This window comes from Mustela nivalis (genome assembly GCF_964662115.1).
Source record: "Mustela nivalis genome assembly, chromosome: 1".
In the NCBI taxonomy this organism is placed as follows: Eukaryota; Metazoa; Chordata; class Mammalia; order Carnivora; family Mustelidae; genus Mustela; species Mustela nivalis.
In genome coordinates, this window is record NC_139020.1 from 158,368,816 (window position 1) to 158,387,918 (window position 19,103).

At 61.1% G+C, this 19,103-nt stretch overlaps 1 protein-coding gene across 1 annotated transcript in view; it reads left to right on the plus strand.

The window, feature by feature from the left end:
• The window catches only part of PLXNA1 (plexin A1), a 49,444-nt gene that overhangs the window by 2,021 nt on the left and 28,320 nt on the right, over window positions 1–19,103 (plus strand). Inside the window, exons 2-4 of the mRNA XM_082746908.1 lie at window positions 3,755–5,015; window positions 6,474–6,656; window positions 18,246–18,386. Of these exons, the coding sequence (XP_082603034.1) occupies window positions 3,774–5,015; window positions 6,474–6,656; window positions 18,246–18,386 (1,566 nt within the window). The 5' untranslated portion in view covers window positions 3,755–3,773. The remainder of the gene's footprint in view (window positions 1–3,754; window positions 5,016–6,473; window positions 6,657–18,245; window positions 18,387–19,103) is intronic.

Below are 19,103 nucleotides of genomic sequence, written 5' to 3' on the forward strand. Positions count from 1 at the left end.
GGTGGGTGACAGTGCAACTCTCTGCCCTGGTTGCTAATGGGCTACCTCTGGGCAGGATGGCTGCATTCCCACCCCGCCCCCACGGCCCCTTATGCCCCAATATGCCCAAGTCTCAGAATGATCCAGAGTGCGAAGGCAATGGAGATTGGGCTCTCCCTCTGTGAAGAGGGCTCTGAGGGCCTTTGTTTCTCAGGATAAGGAGTGGTGGTGGCTGCTGGGTCTGGAGAAGGAAAGGGGATGTTGCTGCTCTCTGTATGCTCTGCTGGGCGGCCAAACCCATCCCTTTCAGGAGTGGAGCCGGCCGTGCTGTGGCCCCATCTGCTTTTGTCCTACCGGGCTTGGCTTTTGGGTCATTCTTTGGAATACAGGGCTCAAGGGCCAGAAAGGGGCTATACCAGGGTCAGTCAGCAAGTGGCCTCAGGGCCAAGGTGACCCAGACTGGTAACCCTCCCTGGCTAACCCCTGGTTGGCACACCCAACATCAGTTGAACACCAGTTCAGCTTCTCCCTTCCCAGTCTGGTTCATATTGCCCCCCCCCCCCCGGCACAGCCCACTGCCCATGGCAGGAAGCTGCAGTCATTCTCACTGCCCACTCTGCATGGTCCAGCAGGTTCTAGTGCCTGGCTTGGATTCTTGCTGCTCTCCTCCCCACCAGCTTCCAGTGTGCCTGGTTCTCTTAGAACAGGTGGAAAGGCCCTCTGGAGGAGCCTCCCTGGACCACAGTGGCCATTCTCCCCTCCCAGCATCTGTCAGTGCTCCTGTCCCCCAACCCAGGCCAGCGTGGTCCTCCCTAGCACCCAGACCCGGCTTTGGCACAAATGCATTTTTTTCTGGGCAGATCAGATCTCTGTGGGACATGAGCCCCAGCCAGTCAGCTGGCTACCCATGTTTCTATAGGAGCATGGGATTTCATCCTTTTCTGCTGGGTGACCTTGGATCTGAGCCCTGGGCTCCATAACTCTAAGATAGGGGAAGTGACTGAAACGTCTTCACTGGCCTTTGTGAGATGGGGCGGTGGGGTGTGGGGCATGAGGGACCCAGCCCTGGACTTGGGATCCCCCTTCCCTGGCTGGCAGTTCCACGGTGTGGCCAGTCCCTTCCCAGCAGCCCCTGTTGGGGGTGAGAGGGAGTGGGCCCAGGGCCAGCCGGGAGTTTGGATAGTGGCTTCTTCAGCCGGGTCTCTCCTGTTTAATATAAAAAGTAGGGCCCGTAATTGCATTAAGACGTGTATAATTATCCCGGAGGAGGGGAGAGCCCAGCCCCTGGTAATTGCAGGCCTGCTTTGAACTGATAAACGGTGAGTGATTCATGTTTTCTTTGGAGTTCACATGCACTCAGCTTTCAGCCCAGGCCCTGCTGACACTGTGAGGAGCCTGTTCCCTGGCTCCTGAGCTGGGGACAGGGCTGTGGGGAAGGGCTGGGGACTCCTCTCTTGGCTGGCAGCATAGGTGACTGTAGTTCTTGGGGTGATGTCTAGGTGGAGATCCTAAAAGAGAGGCAGATGACAGCCAGCTGGGAGGGTCTTGCAAGGCGTCACAGCCGGGTCCACTTACTATGGGATCCTGGCTAAAGCCCCTGGCCTCCCTGAGTCTCATTTTTCCCACCTGAGCCATGGGTATTGGTCTGCACTTGGCAGAGGGTGAGTGGAGAGTGGACAAAGTGAAGAAGTAGGCCTTGCTCTGGCCAGGATCCACTCATTTACTCGTTTGTCCACAAGCCCTGGAGTCAGCTTTGGGAGAATGCAGAGAGCCGAGCCCCATTCTCATGGAACTGCTGTTCTTGTGGGGAGAGCACAAGTTTGGGAGCAATAAGTAACAAAACCGTTTGCAAGTCCTGTGCCGCGAATTAAAACAGAGCAACTAGCTGGGATGAAGAGGCTGCCACCTGCCGCTGGCAGGTCAGGGCAGACAGCTGAGACCTGATCAGGGTGTGGCAGGGAAGGGAAGAGCATCCCAGCAGAGGGAACAGCATATCCTGGCTGAGGGCAGAGGTGCCCTGTGCTGTAGGGGCAGACATGGGAGCCCAGAGATCAGTGGGCCTTGTCTGGCAGCCTGTTGACCTGCGGCCAGCTCCCAGCCCAGACTTTGCAGCAGGCACCTATCTTCTGGGCCTCAGCTTCCCCCACCTGTAAAATGGGGCTGCTGGTCTATGTGAGGGACATTGTCTGGGAGCAAGGAGCGTGTGAAGCCCTGGCTGGCACCAGCCTGTGTCTGGATCGGGTGTTGCTGTGTTCGGGCTCCTGGAAGGGCTGGGCTGAAGCACCCGCATCTGGCAGTGTCAGGGCAGGGCCGTTGCTGACACCAAGAGGGTACTCCTGCTGATTGCATGCCTCCACCTTCCCCTTTTTGTCCACAAGAGAGGAGCTCTGATCGTTCCCATTTTGTAGATGCAGAAACTAAGGCTTTGAAAGCATAGTGACTCCTGTCAGGGCACCTTGGCCACGGAGCCTCAGTATAACGGAGTATCTGACTGCTGGCTGCTAGGCTGGGAGGAGACGAGACTCTTCCAGAGGAAGAGGTATGTGGTTCATGGCAGGATCTGGGGGGCAGTTGATCTCATGTGCAGTTCCGAAAAGTTGCCCAGGCCACTATGCGGGGCCTGGGCTGTCGGTGGGTATGGTGGGTGAGGCCAGGTGCTGTGGTTGTCCAGGTGAGGGGTAGGCAGCTTGTGGGAGACTCAGTGGGGGAAGCTGATCTTAGTGGAGAGTGTGACCTGGGAAGTACAAGTGGGAATGTCTGGAGCTTGGTGTGGAGGTAAAGGATGCTGGGAGCCTGATTTGATGGGAGGACAGGAGTCACTGCAGTTAGAGGGCAGCCTCTGGGCTTTGCACACTGCAAAGAGAGAGCCACTGCGGGGTGGGGTTCAGGGAGCCACCCCCCTTCCCCTTGGGAGGGCTTCCTGTTTCCTTGGAGTTGGGGTGAGGTGTGGAAAGGGAGCTGAGAGGCAGGCAGGAGGAGCCTAGAAAGGGGCAGTGCTGTGCTGACAGCATGGGGTGGGAGACTGGTTGGCTGAGGGAGGGGATAGTGGGTGGGAAGTGTACAAGGCTTGGCTTTTGGGTCATTCTTTGGAATACAGGGCTCAAGGGCCAGAAAGGGGCTGTGCCAGGGTCAGTCAGCAAGTGGCCTCAGGGCGATGGTGACCCAGACTGCCTCCCGCCCCCTCGAGAATTGCTGTCTGTGTGGTGACGGGTCTCAGTGTCTTCATCTCCTGGTGGGGGTTCCCCTATGAGTAGGGCTCTCCAGGGAGCATGTGTCCCCAGAGCCTTGGGCAGAGAGGTGGTCACTGACCCTGGGAGTTTGGAGCTGAGGGGAGTTTGTTCCCTAGGGCATGGGGAGGCCCCAAGTCAGGAGGTTATAGCCTCCAGGTTGGGGTGTTAGCTAGGCTTCCAGTCTGGAGCCTGGACCTTCATCATTTGTCTCTCTGTTCCTGGGTCCATTTCTCTCCTCTGCCTAGGAATGGCAGGCCCAGGCATTAATGGCTGTCCCATGTTGCTCATGGGCTCACGAGCTCAGTCTTGGCACTCCCTGCCTGCAGGTCCTCAGCTTGGGGAGGGGGTCCTCTGTCCACCCCTGGTCTTCTGAAAGTCAGGTCATGCCCCTGGCGGTGGAGTGCGTGGGATGTCCCAGCACGGGCTGGGCACCACAGAGAGCTCGTGGGATGGTATGTGTGAACCAGGGTGCATGTGTGTGCTCTCCTACATGTAGGGGCTGTACCCACATGCACGCAACCTCTCCCACCCACTCTCCTTTGCAGGGCTCAGGCTCCTGGCCCCATGATGCACGCCTCTGCAGGACCTGAGTGTCTTGGCCCGAGGCCCCGGCCCACCATGCCACTGCCACGTCTGAGCCTGTGGGCGCTCCCACTGCTGCTGCTGCTGCTGCTAGGGGGTATGCCGGGGGCAGCGGGGGCACCCAGGGCCGGCAGGGGCCTGCAGCCCGCCTTCCGCACCTTCTCAGCCAGCGACTGGGGCCTGACCCACTTGGTGGTCCACGAGCAGACTGGCGAGGTATATGTGGGCGCTGTGAACCGCATCTACAAGCTGTCGGGGAACCTGACGCTGCTGCGGGCCCACGTGACGGGGCCCGTGGAGGACAACGAGAAGTGCTACCCGCCCCCCAGCGTGCAGTCGTGCCCGCACGGCCTGGGCAGCACCGACAACGTCAACAAGCTGCTGCTCCTGGACTACGCCGCCAATCGCCTTCTGGCCTGCGGCAGCGCCTCCCAAGGTATCTGCCAGTTCCTGCGGCTGGACGACCTCTTCAAGCTGGGTGAGCCGCACCACCGCAAGGAGCACTACTTGTCCAGCGTACGGGAGGCAGGCAGCATGGCCGGCGTGTTGATCGCGGGGCCGCCGGGCCAGGGCCAGGCCAAGCTCTTTGTGGGCACGCCCATCGACGGCAAGTCTGAGTACTTCCCCACACTGTCCAGCCGCCGGCTCATGGCCAATGAGGAGGATGCTGACATGTTCGGCTTCGTGTACCAGGACGAGTTCGTGTCGTCGCAGCTCAAGATCCCCTCGGACACGCTGTCCAAGTTCCCGGCCTTCGACATCTACTATGTGTATAGCTTCCGCAGTGAACAGTTCGTCTACTACCTCACGCTACAGCTGGACACGCAGCTCACCTCGCCTGATGCTGCTGGTGAGCACTTCTTCACCTCCAAGATTGTGCGCCTGTGTGTGGACGACCCCAAGTTCTACTCCTACGTTGAGTTCCCCATTGGCTGCGAGCAGGCGGGTGTGGAGTACCGCCTGGTGCAGGACGCCTACCTGAGCCGGCCGGGCCGTGCCCTGGCCCGCCAGTTGGGCCTGGCCGAGGATGAGGATGTGCTGTTCACCGTGTTCGCGCAGGGCCAGAAGAACCGCGTGAAGCCTCCCAAGGAGTCTGTGCTGTGTCTGTTCACGCTGCGGGCCATCAAGGAGAAGATCAAGGAGCGCATCCAGTCCTGCTACCGTGGCGAGGGCAAGCTGTCACTACCCTGGCTGCTCAACAAAGAGCTGGGCTGCATCAACTCGGTGAGTGGGCACTGCCCCGGGCCCCTCCCTGTCCTTCACTGCGGCGGCCACGGCCACATCAGTGTGGACCCTGCACCACTCACCCTGGGCCTGGGGCCTGGCCATGCACTTGCTCTCTGGGCCTCTCGCCTCACCTGGTACCAGAGGATAGCACCTTCCCTGACGCCGGGGTGGCCTGAGGACCTAGGTGCTCGGTGTTTGGTGGCCGGCAGCCACAGCTCTCAAGCCTAGACCAGGAGGAGTCAGCTTGGGGTCAGCGGCTTTGCCGGGAGTGTCCTCAGTATGGCCCCAGGCAGTACGGGAGGCTGCAGGCTCAGAGAGGGTTAAGGATGTGTTCAGGGCTCCCTTGAGGTGAACTCGGGGAGCCAGGCTTCAGCCCCTCTGCCCTTGCCGCCCAGACTCCTTGGGTGGCCCGGGGGAAGCTTGGTCTGCCTAGTCACAGTTGTCCCATGCTGGGAGCAACGAGGGTCCCTTCACCCTGTCCCTGTCACATCTACCGCTGGATGCAGGGGGGCACCCGTCAAGATGGGGCCGTCCTCCGTGGCGAGGCCCAGGTGTACCAGGCCAGTCCATCCTTCCATGGCCTTTCAGGGAAGGTGTATGATCTCTGTTGTGTCACTGAAGAAACCAAGGCCTGGAAGGGCAGTCCCTCTGAGGTCATACTGTGTGCTCTGTGTGCTCTGTGCCCATGGCTGCAGTCATCCCCTCCCTCTGGTCCGGGTCCCAGTCCCTGGGGCTGCTTGGGGACCCTCCGCCCCATTCCAGCTTGGTGTCTTTTGTTTCATATGCATTACCGATCTCTGCCCTGCAAACCTCAGGCCCTGAGCCTGCTTCAGGGGAGCCAGCTGTCCCCTTTTTCTCCCGGAACTTGCCCTCCCCCAGGCCCTTTCCTCCTCCTCTGGAACTTCAAGTGTTGATCACTTCTTGTCCCTTCAGTTACCACTTCATAGCTGGCCCTTGCCTTTTTGCCTTTTAGGTGTGACCCCTGTTTCCTATCTCAGATGAGCCCCCCTGTACTCTACAGCCTCTGGTGGCTGGCCCCTTCCCTATGCAGCCATCATTGGTGCATGGGCCTGGTCCCCAGGGTGGCTGGCTGCTCTCCTTCCTTGATCTCCCCTAGGCTGCTTTCTTTCTGGCTCTCCCCCACCCCACAGGTTGGGAGGGAGACCTGTGCCCAGTGGCTGTGTGGGAGGACCCCCCCTGCCCAGGCACTTTGCAAGGCTTGGCTTCTCTCTTTGTCAAATGGGTCCAGGAATCCTCAATTCCCCACATCTATATGGGCCATGCTCGACCCCAGGCCCTCTGAGGACCCTCTGTGAGCACCCCCCCCCCACTCCCCTTCACCCCCAGTTAGCTGGGGCTGCTGGCCAGGCTGGCTAGGAGGCCTGCTGCCCACAGGAAGAAGGAACCTGGGGCCAGCTGCATGGGCCCAGAGTCTCACCCTCTGCCTTCCCACAGCCACTACAGATCGACGATGATTTCTGTGGCCAGGACTTCAACCAGCCTCTGGGGGGCACAGTCACTATCGAGGGCACTCCTCTGTTCGTGGACAAGGATGATGGCCTGACTGCTGTGGCAGCCTACGACTACCGGGGCCGCACTGTGGTGTTCGCCGGCACGCGCAGCGGCCGCATCCGCAAGGTCAGGCCTCCGGGCTGGGCGGATGGGGCAGGCAGAGCCCTGGGGGTTGTGGACAGCATTGCCTGGACACTGGGAGGCCAGGACCCAGAGGCAGGTCTGGCCATCATGAGGGGCCTCAACAGGCCCTCACTCCCCTGTGCCTCCCAGTCCATGCCCCTCCTCTGGGCCCACTTTGGTGTTTGGCGGGTGTAATGGCCCTGGCAGGGTGTTGGGGGCTCTTGGGATGGGTCAGGTGCATGAGGGGCCTGGCCATCCTGCCATCCCCGGGGGGCCTGGAGAGGCTGGCCCTGCTCTCTGAGGGTGCACAGTGACCTCCTGGGAAGGCTATGTGCAGGATGGGGGCAGGGCATGCCTCCATGGCCCCCGTCCCCTCCAGGGGATCCAGTGTCTGCTGAGGCAGCACTCTGCCTTGGTGAGAGGCCCCCGCCCTGCACGGAGACAGCAAGGCGAAGGGCAGGGCAAGGGTAGCACCCCCCAACCCCACCTACCACCGGCGGGTGCAAGGGGAACACGGTGGCTCCAGAGAGATGAGGGCTTCTCAAGATGAAAGGTGGGGTGCTGTGGGCCAGGGCCTGTGGGGTGGCTGCACCCCCGCTCTCACTAGCAGGCATCCAGCTGCACAGGGCTTCTAGGGAGCAGCACAGGAGGGCTTCTTGGAGGGGGACCCGAGGGCAGCAGCTGCCTGTGGGTCAGTCCCAACTTGGTGGGTGGGTGGGACCAGACCAGGGTAGGGCTGGCCTGCTGGGGAGGAAGTTCCTGGGGTGACCATAGGGTGGGGGTGCCTGGGAGCCCAGGAGCCAGGCCAGGGCGGGGCCTGGTAGATGAAATAACAGCTGTCCCCAGGCCTGGTGCTGACACAGCTCCCCGCCCAGCGTGTACCCGTGGGTGGGGACTGGGCCCCGGGCCAGCAAGGGCCTTGCCTGCTTTCTGCTTCTGTGCTGGGTTGTACGGAAAGGGGTGTCCTTGTCTTTGCAGTGGTGGGCTCCTTGGCAGTCACGTGCCACCGTTCCCCGGCTCTGTGACCTCTGGGAAGGGGTACCCCCCCACACACTGACCACCTCGGCTTGCCCCTCTGGAAGTGAACCTGGATGTGTGGGCTGCAGGCTGGCGTGGTTCTGGGGTGGGGGTGGGGTGCCCACATGGTGACTGAGGCCATCCCAGGACGGGGCACGCTGGGGTGCCGTGGGGTTCTGTCCAGCTCAGGCACTCTGTTGGCCAGTGGGGGTGGGCAGCGGGTCAGCTTAGACCCTGCTGCCTTTTGGGCAAGTTCTTGTGCCCTGAGCTGGTTGCCTTGTGTGGCCCACCTTTCCTTACCTTATTGTTGGCAGCCTGGGCAGAAGCCCCTTCCCTTCCCAGGGGTGGCCCCTGCCCCAGGGAGAGTATTTGGGGCTGGGGGAGCCGGGAAGAAGAACCAGCAGAATCCCCCGGGGAGGGGTTGTGTCTGCTGGGGTGGGCCTGCCAGGGGCCGTGAGAGCCTCCCCTGGGGCAGGGCTGCAGAGTGAAGCTGCTCAGAGACACTCCCGCAGGGTGCCTCAGAGCCTGTCACCTAGCAGGAAGCTGGGGTCCTGGGGCTGGGAGTGGCCCATTTGATGGCTGGTGACTGGCAGGCAGCTGCTAAGACGCTGGCTGTCTGTGCCGCTGTCTGTGCCCACAGGCCACCCTGTGAGGTTGGGAGAACAGGTTAGTCCAGTCCTGCCTCCCTGGCTGCCTCCCCGCTCCAGCCTCACTCCTGGGCCCCAGGGCCACTGTCTGGGTGGGAGCTCTGTGAGTCTAGCTGGTACAGCTCTCCTCCCTCTCTGCCCTGGTCCCACAGAGGGGAAACTGAGGCCCACTGTATGGAGAGGGAGCTGGGCTTAGGCTCATCCATAAGGAAACCTCTGCTTGTCCCTTGCACCTTCCTCCTGGAGCGCTGTCCTAGGCATGGGCTCCTTCCACCCCTGGACCCGTCTGGGCTGGGTGCTGCACTGCAGGCGAGTGGATTGTGCCATTCCAGGGTATGTGGGGGTCTGCTGTGCTCAGCAGCTGCTGGCCTGGTGCTGGGATCGGCCCCTCATTGGGGAGTTAAATCGGTGTTAGTTTTGAGGCTTTTCCGTAGAGGTGTGCCTCAACCTTGTTCCCTGGACCAGTCACCTGCACCCACCTGCTTAAGTAGGCGGCAGGCGGGGGGGTGTTTAGGAAGCTCTCAGTTAGTTGTTCATGTTCTGTGGCCAATTGTTTGCACCCTAATCCCACACACACATGGCTGAGATCAGGTGTGGTCTCAGCTCTCCCCCTTGCCAACTGTGTGATACTGGAGCTGGCTGGCTTGCCCCTCTGAGTCTGTTTACCCAGACATAGCATAAAGAAGACCGAGAAGATGTGCTGGCAGGGCTCAGGGCCTGATGCACGTTTGGTCCCATTCAGGAGTAGAGTTAGCTCTTCATTGTCGTGGTGCCTATCTGAGTCCTCATGACAACTCTGTTGTCCATTTGACAGGTGGGGAAATTGAGGCACACAGCGGCAGTTACATATGCCTAGGCTTACTGGCTCTAGCGTCCCCACTTATAACTACAGGCTCCCTCTTTGTCCTGGGCTGGGGGGGGGGTGGTCCCTGGAGGGAAAGAAACCAAGACCCCTATTTCCGTGTCCTTCTCTGAGAAAGCCCAGAGTCCAGGACAGCTGCTCCTCCAGGAGCTCCTCACTGTCCATGCCTGCCCTGAGCTGCCAGTTTCAGGGGTCTCTCTCCCCACTGCCCAGCACATCAGCCAGTGGCTGCCTGGCCCTCAGACCCGTCCCAGCTCCATCCAGCTCCCCTGGGTAGCACAGCTTGTCCTGTTCCTTCTGCCTGCCCATTTCTTAGGACCCGTGGCACCCTCAAACCCCACGTCACATCCTGGGACATGTCTGCTGTTGGAGGCCTGAAGCAGCTTAGGGGCTGGAGGAAGGGGTTTCAGTCTTATTTTGCTTGCCCCATCTCTCCATAACCTCCCCCAGACCCCCAAGCTAGGCCTCCAGCCTTGACCCATGGTGCAGGACACCTGCTCTTTGCTGTGCATGGTTCCCACCTGTGGCAGAATTTCTCTCCTACCTCATCCACCCTCCCACTATGTCATCCTGACCCCAGCTGAGGGTAGGGAGCATCTCTGGCCCAGCCCAGTCCAGCGCTGTGCTCCCTCACTGCCTCTCCTCTTTTATCTGAGTCATGGGTTGGGGCCTGGGCCCTGGGGACCCCTGCCCACCACTGGGTCAGGGGCAGGCCTGCTGTGCTGACAGGCCCCCATCTTCCCCAGGCCTGGTTTTTTCTTCAGCTTTAAGAAGTAACTGGTGAGCTCTAGGGACCCAGCTGGCCCTCTGCCAGGCCCCACCGAGAACGAGAACGTTGTTGTGTAAAATTGTAGCCGATTAATTTAAGACCTGCCAACTTCAGCTGTTCAGGGCTGGCTGGGGGGGGGTGCTCCCTGATTCCCCTGGCCTTCCCTAGAGGCCCTGCTCACCACCTGCTGCCCTCCCTGCCAACGGAGGCACTTGTCCTCCTGGGCTGACCCCTCCCCACACCGAGCCCCAGTCCTGCATGTACCACCCTCCCCTCCCACTCTGAGTGGCCACCAGGGACCCCTGGACCCTGGCAGGAGCTCCCATGGGTGGGTTTGAGTTCCTTTGAGTCAGCTCAGGTACTCACAGCGGGTGTGGAGAGGACCTGCCCTGGACTCCTGCCAGCAGGTGCCCTGCATGCCCCGCCCCAGCCTGGAGGCCTTCTTGGACTCTCCCTTTCTGCAAAGCATATGTGGGGACAGTCCCTGACCTCTGGGCCTGGTGAGGGACACCCCCAGGCCAGGCTGGCCCTGGTACCATGCCTGCTCTAGGGCTCAGGGCTGGGCTGAGCCACCCTTCTCTCCAGAGGCTGTGCCAGGGGAAAAGTGGACCCCGTCTGCCTCAACATCCGGTTTTTCAAGAGAATCTGGAAATCCATATTTTGTGTTAGATCTCTTTATTGTTAAGCATTGGCAGCTAATGGCACGTTTTTAGAAAGCAGCATGGGCCAACCCAAGGTTGCTGTGGGCTATCAGCTTATGACCACGGTGATCTGGGCTGTGGCATCGCTGGCTGGCAGGGTGCTAGGCCTTGGGGTAGGACCCACGGGACAGCCACCCAGCTGGGCTCTGGGGCTGGGCTGGGCTGTTTAGGAGTGTAGCTAGCAGGGAGGCCTGCCATGGTGCTTTCCTCCCCTGATGTTGGGTGGGCCATGCCTCCTGGGGGCTGTTGGGAGGCCCTAGGGAGGTTGACATTACTTCCTGCATGGTGATCCTCACATGGAGGGGAGACAGGGCTGTGGCCACAGCATCTAGGCCATGGCGCTGGGGCCCGGCCAGGCCACTGTCCCTGTGTACTCAGGCCTTGGCTGTATCTGGGCCCCAGGAGCTCCCTGCTCTCACCTACCTCTTTGGCATCCTGGCTGTGCTAGTGGCTGCTGAGCATTTGCTGCCTTGGCCCTGGGCTGCCGGTGACTGGGAGACCTTTTACCCTCCAGGGGCCTCACGGCTCTGCTCGAGAAGCTTCCCTGTGGGTGCTTTTTCCATTCTCCCCAGCCCTCCCCGTCCTCATAGGATGCCGAAATTCAGAGTCCGGTGGTATTTCCAAGACCTGTTGAGAGGCGGCCTCTTCTTAGGTCCCGGCCCCAGAGCCTCTGTCCTGGGCGAAAGCCTGCTCCATGCATCCAGCAGGGGTCCCCGCTTCTCCAGCCCAGGTCTATGCAGGAGGTGCACTGGGGAGAGCCCCCATGGGGCTGGGGGCAGGATGGTGGCCCTGAGAAAGATGCTGGGCAGGACCAGGCCCCTAGTCCCCCAGCTCCTCAGCCACAAGGAGTGTCACCACCTCCTGTTCTTCTGCCTGGAGCCCTGTGGATTTGCATCTTGTGTGTGTGTGGGGTGGGGGTGCCCTTGACTCCTAGTAATCTGCTCCCTAGAGACCCGCAGAGGCTCCCAGGGCAGCCTGCATCATTGGTGGCTAAGCGCCTGCAGACATTCTTGTCATGCTGAACCGTGGGCCCTGAGTGCATGCGGGCAGCTCCCTGTAGCATGGCGGGGGTGGGGCAGGGAGATCCCTGCATCCTGCAGGCGGCTCGTATGTAACCAATGTCCACACTGAAATGGGATGTGCCCACAGGAAGCAACGCAGCTGTGGCCTTGCAGCCCGGAGCTTGTCACACAAAGTGCAGCAGGTCCCCTCTCCCCTGCTCCACTTCAGTGGGGGATGTCCATCCCGAGGGTTGTTTTGCCAAGGTGGGGGCTTCTTGGGGGACTGGCAGCACATCGTCTGTGTCTGTTTTTCTCTTGTTCTCTGTGAGGCTTGGCCTTGCCGTGCTGGGCTGCCAGTTGGTTCTCACCGGTCCTGACGACGGGGCGTGTGGCAGATGTGCACACAAGGGGACCTTTGGCTCAGGGCAGGTGCGGCCTTGTCTCCAGCAAGCCTGTGGTGGGCGGGGCCACGGTGTGCGTGCTGTGCCCATGTCCTGTGTGTCACAGTGTCGTGGGGCTGCGTTTCTACGGGCCTTCTCCTTGGGAGTGGGGCACCGGGGCCTGGCTTATGTTTCTGTCCTGAACCTTGAGGGCTGCCCCTGTTGCCGTCTCCAGGATCAAGTATGGTCGCACCCGGCAAAGCGCAGCCGCTTTGAGCATGTGCTGTCGGGCTATGTTTATGGCGGGCTGCTAGGCCCTGGGGCGTTCCGACCCCTGGAGCATTGCTGGTGGAGAGTGGAGAGGCCCCAGCTGCCAGCTTCTTGTGTCTCTTAGTTGCTGCACCCAAGGGGCCCTGTGAGTGCCCTGCCTCTGCCTGCCGATGATGTGGTCCCTGGAACCTGCGGGGGCTGCTGCATAGTGCCCTAGGGATGTCTGTATGTCCTATGGAAGACCTACTATGCTCTTTGTGGTTCTCCTGGATGTGGCTGGCTGTGGTGTGTGGTGCCAGAAGGGCACAGGGACATCCCATTCCCCCTTGGGTCTCACATCCCAACCCTTGGTCCCAGAGCCAGTGCTCCACGAGCATTGTTTCTTTGCATGAGAAGGCGGCCCGTGGTGGCCCGAGGCAGGCATAAGGGTCCTACCTCCCTGTGGGGTCCAGCAGCTCAGGCCTCAGCCTGAGCAGAGGCACTTGAACAAGAATGATGTCCTCGGGTGCCAGCTGGCAGCGGCCACCCTGTGCCCGATCCCGTGTGTGTCTGGGTTTGGGGGTGGCCTTGTGAGGGCCTAAGATTAGTGTCCGCAGTGCACAGTTTCCCTCCTTATGGGCAGACAGGACCCCGACCTCCAGGACCCACCCTCTCAGGGGTCAGGGTGTGAGAACTCCCGGCATCACAGCAAGATGGGTACACAGACTAGAACATCCCTGCTGGGGAGTCTGCCAGGAAGGGCATTCCAAAAGGAAGGAACAGTAGGGCCAAAGCTCAGAGATGCTCTCATGCTTGCTGAGGTAGGAGAAGCTGCCTGGGCTGCACTGACCACCCATTATCCTGCGGTGGACACTCCTGGGGTGGACAGGTCACTGGTGACCCTGTGGTGCTCAGCAACGTGGGGGCAGGGACCTGTCCTGCAGAATTCTGGGAGAAGCTCCAGAGGTCTGGCCTGGTTAGGGGCAGGGAGTCAGATGACTGTGGTGGCTTCAGGGTTGCATCTACCTGCTCATGTTGGGGATCCAGGGGGTGAGAGTAGCGTGAGTGACATGGGTCATGAATGGGAAGGTGGGCAGTGGCTGGTTCTTGGGTTTGAGACAAGGGCATCAGTTGGAGGGTCGCTGTATGGCCTGGGGCTCATTAAATCCCAGGCTGTAATGGGCACTCTAGCCACATTCCCGCTGAGGACAGTCCCACTCAGAGATCTATGACGGAAGGCCATGTGATCTGTGTCGCCTTGTGGCCCCGCTTTGTGTGGCCTTCACCGCAGGGGCTGTGCACCGCCATGCACAGCCCCTGCCATGGCAGCATCTTGCCTCAGGGGTCCGGTTTCCAAGTAGCTTCTAAATGGTCTTCCCTCCTCTGCTGTTGGAACTGTGAGCTTCTGAACTCTCACACAGCCCTATGAGATGGATTTCTGTTGGCAGAGGAAGAGACCAAAGGTCAACGATGACCATTGTTTATGTTGGTTGGTGTCTGCTCTTCTCTGTGTCGAGGGCTAGGCTTGGAAAAGACAAGGTTCCTGGGACCCGCCCCCCAGTTTCGCCAGGTGTGTTTGGCCCAGTTACAGCCACCAGGCCTCCTGCAAATCATGTTTTAATTACCCAAGTACTGCCAAGAGGAAATTGTTAATTGCTTTTCCAGTATCAAATTCCTCCTGGCCTTTCTGAGAATGGTCCCAGGAAAGGGCCTGGAACCTGCCCCCAGCGAGAGGAGGGGGAGATCCTGTGGCAGCTTGTAAGGGGGTGAGGAGGGGCCCAGGAGCTGGCTTTACCCTGGCCTCAGCCACAGGCCCCTGATTAGGAAGGAGAGGAGATGATGGACTCCTTCAAAGAGGGAGTGAAAGAGGCCCCTGCCCCTCACGCAGCCCCTCCTGGTACTGCATTGCTGCCTGGGGGGCAGGGCTGGGAACAGGCTGGGCAGCTACATGTACTGGAGTGGGGAGATAGCCGTGGGGTCCCAGCCCTGCAGACAGCTCACTGCCCGCTGGCCTGTTATAACCCTTGGGGTCCTTGCTGTCTGGTCCTGTCAGTGAACCCCCATTCCACAGATAGGGACACAAGGGCTATTATCTTGGGGCATGCAGAGGAGGGAACTCTTTCCCCACCCTGGCCAGGGCCAAGCCGGGCAGCCCCCTGCCTCCGGGCAGCTAGGGCGCGTGCCGGTCTTGGCAAGCAGCCTGCACGGCCCAGACATCCTCCCGGTGCCCCTGCCCGCCCTCAGCCCAGAGAATGAGCCCTTTGTTGGCTTTGGGCTGGACGGACAGCTGACCTGGCCGGGCCACAACAGTTGGTGAGAGCCACGCAGGGATGGGTGTGGGGGCAGTCGGCTGGGCCAGCCTGGGGCTTGGGCCTCTGGGGCCAGGGGCTGCCCACCTGCCCCCAGCTGCCTTCCCGTGGCCCTGCACAGGGCTCTCTTTGCAGGAACCCTTGGTGTGTCCTAAGCCTCCAGGACTTTGCTGGCCTGGAGTGAAGGGATGACCCTGCTCCCCGGCCTCTGTGGGAAGGGGCAGGTGATTCCTCAAGTTGGTGGGTAGGTGTGTGGCCCACAGTGTTTGGGGTCCTGGCACCGAAAGTTTGCTGGGGGCTCTGACAGCTCAGAATGCAGGGGACTCCCTCACATATGTCGGTGCAGCAAAAAACCCTGGTTGGAGAAGTAGGCAGAGCTGGAGGGCTGGGGCAAAGGCCAGGTGGGGCTGGCTGTGTCCCCGTGGTCAGAGCCCGGGGGCGCCTGGGCCTGGTACAACCCAGCAGGCAGGCTTGGGGAGACTGGCTACCCCACTCTGGCCATCTGGGCAGAGGGAAGAGGGGTCTTTTCTCTGCAGGTGCTGGAAGGGCACCACAGCAGAGAAACAGAGTTGGGTTTGGGGCCTGAGGTTTTTCTGTGGTGGCACGTGGGAGGGAAGGTGGTCGTGGCTAGTTGTGGGAAGTTCTAGTGGTCTTTGGAGCAAGTTTCGCAGAGCATGGAGGTGACAGCTGGAGGTGGGCGGGCAGATACCAGGGGATGCCGGAAGTCTCCTGTGCCCTCCGAAAGCCCAGCTGCCCCAGGGTGGGCCATCCCCAGGTGGGTGGCCCTCAACCGGACAGCTGTGCACTGGGGAGTGGCGTCGGCACGTGCGCTGCCAGCGGCATGTGTCCCGCCGTCCGTCCCGCCGTCCTGCCTGCTGCCTGGCCCTGTGCCCACCCTGCACACCCCTTCTCCCTGGAATGCCTTCCCTGCGGCATGCTGCATCCCTCCCACTTTGGGGGCAGATTCTGGCCCCAGGTGTAGGTCCTCTGGCAGGCCCTCGCAGGTCTCAGTTTACCCGTCTATGTGACACAGGCCCTGCAGCCCAAAAACCAATTGGGAACTTGCCAGTTTATCCTGAGCCCTAGTCATTCCTGGGTTGGACTCCTTCCACCCCATCTGACTGTCACATGTGTGCATGCTGGGGCCCTGTTGAGCCTGGATGATGGCTACTCACTGCACGGCTTGGGGCCTGCCACCTGTGGCATGTCCATCCGCTGGCCTGCTGGCCCTGCCTCCCGGATGCCCTCCAGAAATGTCCTGCGTCCATGGAGGCTGCCTGGGCGTGTGAAAGGGCTAGGGCTGTCCGGTGCTGGGCAGGTGGGTAGACAGATGGATGTGTGGCGGACAGACAGCTGGACGTGCCTGGTCCCCCCGCAGCTGTCAGGGGCCACCTGTCAGAGTTGGCACACTGCTAGCCCAGGGGCGGGGTGTTCCGGAGCCTGCAACTGGCCTGCCTCCCTGCCTGCTTTCCCCGGGACCCTGGGGAGAAGGCCTGCTCTCTGCCTGCCCCCTTCCATGCCGCAGAGCTGGTATGCCCCCTGGCTGTACCCTTCCCTGGAGTGTCTGCCTGTGCCTGCCTGGGCTATGGGTGGATGGTCCTTTAGTTGGTATCCATGGCCCGGCCCTAACCCTAACCCTGGGGACCCTCAAGCATCCCTGTTCTGGCACACCCCTAGCATGCACAGGTCTGAGGTCTGGTCAGGCCTGGCTGTCAGGGCCTCTGGGGTGGAAGTCGCAGGTGTCTGGTTTGAAGGGCCATGTTGGGGCACTACGGGACAGGGCCTGGGGCTGGGAGGCCTGGGACTGGGCCTGGGCTTCTAGGTGGCTGTAGGCAGCCCCCGCAGGGAGGGGGTCCAGGCGTAGGGCAGGGCTCTGGGGGAAATCCGGAGTCTTGATATGAATCAGTTGAGTTGAGACTGGGTCTGGAGATCTGGGTCCTGCTGCTGCCCCTTGCCTGCACCTGGGCCCTGCCCTCCTGACCTTCTTGTCCCCTGCCTCCTGGTCATTGTCCAGGCTGGCCTTGCCAGGCCTGGGTGGATGGCTGCCAGGGTGTGGGGATTGCCTTGTGGCCCAGCCACTCTGTGTCCATTCTTCCTGGCTCACTGGCTAGGTCCTTGTTTAATTTTCAGAATAGCTCTGATGTGGGGAGTGGTGTCTGTCATCCCCATTTCACAAGTAGGGACACTGAGGCAGAAAGAGGGTCAGCACCCCACCTCGGTTGTACAGTTGGGGTTGTCTGAGCTGGGGCTGAGGCCTAGGCAGCGTGGGTCCAGAGGCTGTGCTGGGGGCCTTCCTGACCTCTCCCATGGCTGATGTTGGCCTGGGCCTGCCAGCTTGAGAAGCTGACAGTGGGCTCTCCCTGTGCTGGCTACCCGGCCCAGCAGGACAGGAGGTTTGTGGAGCTGGCTGCGCACAGGTTGGGGTCCTGTGCACAACCACCCGTGGGGGCGCTGAGGCTGGGCTGCTGTGGGCCCTCACCTGGCACCCCTTCCCCTTGGGCGGCTCCTGGCCCAGCCCGTGGCTGCCTCCTTCTGTCCAGCTCAGGGCTCAGCTCTTCCGGGTCTGGTTTGACTTAAGCCTGCCTGCCTGGCCGGGAGGCAGCTGAGCGGATGTGGGGGGTGGCCTCGGGCTCTCAGGAATGCAGCCCTCCCCATCGCCTGCAGCCCTGCGGCAGGCAGCCTCTGGCCCAGAGACATAGCGCCCCACCCTGGCTGGCCGCCCTGGGCCCACACAGAGCAGGGGTGTTCGCTGCCTCTGCGGCCCACCCCAGCCAGTGAGGCCTGCCCTGGCCTGTCGGTGTGGAGGCGCAAGAGAGGAGTGCTGGGCTGAGTCCCAGCCCCAGGCGGAGGTGGAGAGGGGGGCTGGCCACTTGGTTACAGCCAGGGAGGGTGGGCCTGATGGAGCAGGGCTGGCTATCTTGTGCCCTGGGAGCTTACCCAGGACCGGCTGAGCTGGGCAGACGCTGCCTCATGACTCCCATCTCTGGAAAGCCCCCTGGGTCTTTCTGTTAATTAAATACATTTGTTTGGTGAAAGCAACTAAAAATACTTGCAGCATTTCAAGCTGCAGAGAAGTGCTGGCTAATTAACGCCCGGTTTGTTTGGGATCTGGAATATATTTCCATGCTGTAGAGATGCCTGCCCTCTTGCCTTCTTGTGGGAGTATACCCCATTCCAGGACCCTGGCTTGGCCCCTCACTCCAGTGCTGCTTCCCTGCCCCGGAGTCTCCCAGTTACACTTCTCAGCCACACTGGACGTGTCCCTTTCCCTGGAAGGCCCCTGCTGCCTCATCATTCCTTCCTACCCTCTGCACAAATAGCCCTTCCTCTGGGGCACCCAGCCTGGCCCTAGGGAAGGTGGGGCACCTGCCAGGGGCTCCCGCCACCTCTATGCCAGACTTGGCTGTGCAGCTGGTGATGGGTGGTAGTGGGTAATGGTCATCCCCATGGTCTCTGTTGACTGTTAAAGAGGCTAGGGCAGGACCCACCTATGGGGCCATAGTTTATCCTACGCAGCCTCCTTGGGGTGGGTGGAGGCTTCAGCCTTGTACTTACAGGCCAGCCGGGGGAGGGGCTCCAGACCCCTGCCCTGCAGAAGGTGTGGGACTGGGGCAGAAAGACTTTAGCACAGCCCCACTCTGGCCCTTCACTCCACAGATCCTGGTGGACCTGGCAAACCCCAGTGGCCGGCCAGCCCTGGCCTATGAGAGCGTGGTGGCCCAGGAGAGCAGCCCCATCCTGCGGGACCTGGTCCTCAGCCCTGACCGCCAGTACCTTTATGCGATGACAGAAAAGCAGGTGGGTGGCCTGTGGCCAGACACGTGGGGCGGGCATGGATGGGGGGCTACCTTCAGGGTGCCGGGCATGGCTGTCATTGATCTACTTCATCCATACTGGTTCTAGATTTTCCCCCATCAGCGTTGGAATTCCCATCCCCTCCCTGAACAGTTGCACATTCTCAGGAACAGTTATTTGAGTAAGTTTTATCAGAGTACTGACGTCATCCGAGGGCTGAGAGTACATGTCTGGGGCGCTGAGTTCTTGAGTTGAGACCCTGCATGGCCCTGATCCCATCTGCCCAATTGGGGCTTCAGGCAGCTGTCCCCATGGGGTTGGTGCCTGGCCTGGCCCCCCTGGTCAAGGCCCATCCATTTGTGTTCCTGGCATAGCCTACTTGGAGCCAGCCTCTGCTCTTGTCAAGCTGGTGACCCCTTGGCCAAGGGGGTGGGCAGGTGGGGCAGTCTAGGATGGGTTTGGTGAGGCCAGGCCTCACTCATTGGCCAGCTCTCATTTCTCCTCTGCTCCTCTCCTGGCCATCAGGTTATTCCAGCTCTCGGAGGATCTCAGGGCCAAGCAGGCGAGGTCAGGGTGAGCAGGACCCAGCCTGCAGCTGTGCTTAGGATTGGGGCTGACGCTCTGGTGGGGAGCTCAGAGTCCAGACGGATGGGGGAGTGACTCTGGCTGGAACTGTCGGTTCTTCTCTGGGTAGTTCACTTGCACCAGCTTGCTTGCCTC